Here is a 4,763-nt window from a genome sequence, read left to right on the forward strand (position 1 = left end):
CCGCGGTTGGCTTATTTTACAGGATTTCCCAGTATGGGCGTGGTGTCACAGAAAAGGTCCGGTTTGATAAATTATTTAATTTTGGGGGTGGTCGGAGCAGCCCTTGCTCTAAAACTAATCACTTTAGTTCACGTTAACCCAGCCGGCTCTCGCTTTCCGCCCTAAAAGTCCAGAGCGAGGGTGACAGGCGAACGGGGGGAGGGGTGGAAGGGGTCCGAATTTGAACGTGACGCCGAAGGAACTCTGATCCTTCCTCCGGAGCCAGACGGCGGGGGACGCGGCGCCAGCACCAAGCACAGAGGCTTCCAAAGGCGGTGCTGCCGGAGTTCCCTCGTTTCCTGGTTACGTGCGTGCTAGCAGAAACGAAAACTGCCGCTTCTCCACAGGGACCAGAAGGCTGGGCACGCTAGTGTGAGACGTGTCAAGCCAAGCGCCCCCCATGGCCGCTGCCGGAGCCCAACCGCCAGGCGCCCTCTGCGGCGCACGCGCCTTGGGGCTCCGCGGGGGCCAGTGAGGGCCCCGCCCCGAGGTGGGCGTGCCTGGCGTCTCCCGGCTGGCCAATCGGCTAGCGAACCTGAGCCTTCCTCCCCAGCTAGCCTCGCGGTTGCACGTGCCAGTGTTTGTGTACGTGCGGCGGCCGCGGGGCTGGGAAAGGCCGGGCAGCTGCGGGTGAGGCGGCTGGGGCGCGGCCGGAGTTGGGGCGCGGCCGCGAGGGGCCGTCCCACTGGCCCGGGCATTCTAAATTCTCCCGCACTTGGGCTGGCTGTGCTCGCTTACCTGCCAGTCCGCAGCGCCTGCCCCGCCGCTCTGCTCTCCCAGGGCCTCCGGTCCTCTGCGTTAGGTGGAGAATGCTGTTGCTTGACTGCAACCCAGAGGTGAGACTCGGGCCCCTTTAATCCGGCAGGTTTACGCTTCCGGAAGTCCGTCTGCTCGGGAGCACTAGCGAGGGTGACTGACCGCCGAGCGCTGCCGAGTCCAGCCTCTTCAGAATTAGATTTGGGGAGTGGGGGAAGAGTTTCAACCGCGGGGGAGCACGGGACTGGACAGAGGCAACAGGGGTGCTAGAGCTGTTTCTTCCCGCAGGTGGACAGTCTGAAGCATCTGCTGGAGGCCGGGGCCTCGGTCAACGCACCCCCGGATCCCTGCGAGCAGTCGCCTGTCCATTTGGCCGCAGGTGGCGGCCTTGCTTGCTTTCTTCTGTGGCAGCTGCAGACTGGCGCTGACCTCAACCAACAGGTAGCTAGGTTACTGACTGTTGCTGTGTGCACCCTGCCCTCCGCCCAAATCCACACAGACCCTTCTTGGACGCCAAAACGTCAAGCTGTTGCTATTATAGGTCTATAGCAGCGAAGTCCAAAGGATAGAAAGGGAGACTCTTAAGTAATTTGAAATTTTCTAGTAGCCACATTAATGAAAGAAAATGAAACATGAAGTTAATTTCTAATGTAACTCAGCTTACCGAAAAATGATCATTTCAGTGTGTGATCGGTATATAACATTACTTACAGATATTTTCCATTTTCTTTTCCTATATCTTTTCAGTCTGGCGTGTGTTTTACATTTATAGCACATTTCAATTCAGACTAACCAGATCGCAAGTGCTCATTAACTATATATATGACTACTGGCTACTATATTGGACAGCATACATAGGGCTACAGTTTATTTCAAAAGGAACGATTGCTGCGTTGCCAAATTAAAAGTTTCGGTGTAGTAATTATTGAAGTAACAATTGTGAGGCAAACTCAACCATTACAGTTTCCTATAGGACTTTCTTACGGTAGCCTGCATCTTCCATTGAATATTAAAGTATGGTGAATTTAAATTGTACTTCTTTTTTTTTTTGCCTCTGTAAAACTCTACCTTGCTTTTGTTCACCTAAATTGGAATGTATGTAGCTGTGGCTGCACGTGTTTGTATTTATTTTTTTTTATTTTTAAATTTAAAAAAAAATTTACATCCAGGTTAGCATATAGTGCAACAGTGATTTCATTAGATTCCTTAACGCCCCTTACCCATTTAGCCCATCCCCCCTCCCACAACTCCTCCAGTAAACCTGTTTGTTCTCCATATTTAAGAGTCTCTTATGTTTTGTCCCCATCCCTGCTTTTATACTATTTTGGCTTCCCTTCCCTTGTGTTCATCTGTTTTGTCTCTTGAAGTCCTCATATGAGTGAAGTCCTACATTTGTCTTTCTCTGACTAATTTCACTTAGCATAATTTCCATCCACATAGTTGCAAATGTCAAGATTTCATTCTTTTTGATTTCTGAGTAATAATCCATTGTATATATATATACCACATTTTCTTTATCCATTTATCCATCGATGGACATTTGGGCTCTTTCCATACTTTGACTATTGTTGATAGTGCTGCTATAAACATGGGGGTGCATGTGTCCCTTCGAAACATCACACCTGTATCCCTTGGATAAATGCCTAGTAGTGCAATTGCTGGGTCGTAGGCTAGTTCTATTTTTAGTTTTTTGAGGAACCTCCACACTGTTTTCCAGAGTGGCTGCACCAGCTTGCATTCCCACCAACAATGCAAGAGATCCTTTCTCTGCATCCTCGCCAACATCTGTTGCCTGAGTTGTTGATGTTAGTCATTCTGACAGGTGTGAGGCAGTCTCTCATTGTGGTTTTGATTTGTATTTCCCTGATGATGAGTGATGTTGAGCATCTTTTTCATGTCTGTTAGTCATCTGGATGTCTTCTTTGGAGAAGTGTCTATTCATGTCTTTTGTCCATTTCTTCACTGGATTATTTGTTTTTTGGGTGTTGAGTTTGCTAAGTTCTTTATAGATTTTGGATACTAACCCTTTACCTGATATGTCGTTTGCAAATATCTTCTCCCATTCCGTTCGGTTGCCTTTTAGTTTTGCTGATTGTTTCCTTCGCTGTGCAGAAGCTTTTTATTTTAAAACAATTTTTAATGTTCTTTCTTCATTTATTTTTTAACAGCGAGACAGACAGAACATGAGTAGGGGAGGGGTAGAGAGAGGGGGAGACACAGAATCTGAAGCAGGCTCCAAGCTCTGAGCTGTCAGCACAGAGCCTGACGCAGGCCTTGAACTCACTGTTTGTGAGATCATGACCTGAGCCGAAGTCAGTTGCATAACAGACTGAGCCACCCAGGCGCCCCCAGAAGCTTATTTTGATGAGGTCCCAGTAGTTCATTTTTGCTGCACATGTTTTTATTAATGAAAACTTTGTATTTAATGAACACCAAGTGAAATTTATTTAAAAAAACTTGAATCAAAAAAATTCAGTACCATGTAGTTCTAACTGGCTTTCTTGAACAGTAATTAGATTTTACCTGCTAACTTCTACAGAGAGTGTTGTGGGGAGAGACTAAAATGTGCTGTCCTATCTTTAAGGATGTTTTTGGAGAAGCTCCACTACATAAGGCAGCAAAAGTTGGAAGTCTGGAATGCCTTAGTCTGCTCGTAGCCAGTGATGCCCAAATTGAGTAAGTATAAAATCAATGGCTTCAAATTTCAGAATTTTCTTTAACTAAAGCTAATCAGACTCCTGAAGCTGAATTATGTGTGGTTTGATGCTTGCCTAATTGACAATGTGGAGTTATCATTTAAATGTTGACTTAAGCTATTAACGATACCTAATATTATCACATTTAAGTGAAACATGGATTCTTAGCAATGAGAGGCGCGATTCTTTTCCTCTCTTGTGGCAATATTACATTTTAGTTTGGGTTTGGGATAATCCCTTTGATACAAGTTCTCACTGACCTCCTTTGAGTATTACTTGTTATATTGAGCACAGAATATTCTTTCATTCACAATGGAATGTCCATTCTGTGCTGAACTCTGTGCTAGCCACTGAAGTTGCAGTAGTAAGGGAATATTGGAATTTCCCTAGGATTCCTTTACTTCTGTTCTGAAACCAACATTTGTATGAGCCCACATCTCCTGTGTAGAAAGACATATTTAAGAAAAAAAAGGCTGAATAATTGTCAATTTTTATGTAACTCAGTTTTTGTCTTAAATTCAGTTTATGTAATAAGAATGGGCAAACAGCTGAAGATCTAGCTTGGTCATGTGGATTTCTAGAATGTGCCAAGTTTCTCACAACAGTTAAATGTATGCAGTCAGTAAAATCAAGTGAGCCATCGGATAGAGATCATTGTGTCCCAGGGCTTGGACAGAAACGAAGTTTTGGAAGTGCAGAAAATGCAACAGGGAAAAGGAAGTGTTGGTAAGTAATTCAGTTCTGTTTTCTTCCTCCCTCGGAGATCTCTTATTTAGTACAGAATTTATTGTTTCATTTAAATATTGGCAGCCTAATTTCTAGTGTATCTTTTTATTTTCATTAACACATTTTAATACTGGTTTTAGTAACTGCTGCTAGATTCTAGAGGTCAGAAATTGTCCTGCATGATGGAAGGCTGGGGAGAAAACCTTTCTAAAAAAGTTTTTAATGTCACTGTGTTTTTTAACAACAGATTCATGCTGGTTCTGAAAAGGTTTGAAGAAAGCCTTCGCTCCGTGCAGGTCTATTGCTCAGCTACAAGCAATGGCTTTTGGCTCACCAGGTGTATCAAAACTCCTTCTAAGAAGGAGGAGAACTTTCTTCTAAGTGAAGATAGCATTTAAGAACACATGTTTTTACATGCCTATAATATTTTGGTTGTGCATGCTTTGTCTGTTAAATTATTAAAGAATGTTTAAAGAATAAACTGTTTTCTTTGTGTACAACTTGTGGAAAAAAATTGTAGTTTAATCCATCAACCTACACCCAGGA

General features: G+C 44.2%; 1 protein-coding gene across 2 annotated transcripts; it reads left to right on the forward strand.

Annotated features, from left to right (window-relative positions):
- Positions 1-691: 691 nt before the first annotated feature.
- ANKRD37 (ankyrin repeat domain 37) lies at positions 692-4,714 on the forward strand. 2 transcript variants are annotated; one of them, XM_030312147.1, is made up of 5 exons: positions 692-875; positions 1,084-1,236; positions 3,380-3,471; positions 3,996-4,217; positions 4,465-4,714. In XM_030312147.1, coding segments are annotated over exons 1-5 (495 nt in total). In that variant the 5' UTR covers positions 692-848; the 3' UTR covers positions 4,466-4,714. The 2 variants fall into 2 exon arrangements, with proteins under 2 accessions (XP_030168007.1, XP_030168008.1); XM_030312148.1 differs by having other exon boundaries at positions 695-875; positions 4,014-4,217.
- Positions 4,715-4,763: the final 49 nt, after the last annotated feature.

The sequence above is a fragment of the Lynx canadensis genome, chromosome B1 (genome assembly GCF_007474595.2).
Source record: "Lynx canadensis isolate LIC74 chromosome B1, mLynCan4.pri.v2, whole genome shotgun sequence".
NCBI lineage: Eukaryota > Metazoa > Chordata > Mammalia > Carnivora > Felidae > Lynx > Lynx canadensis.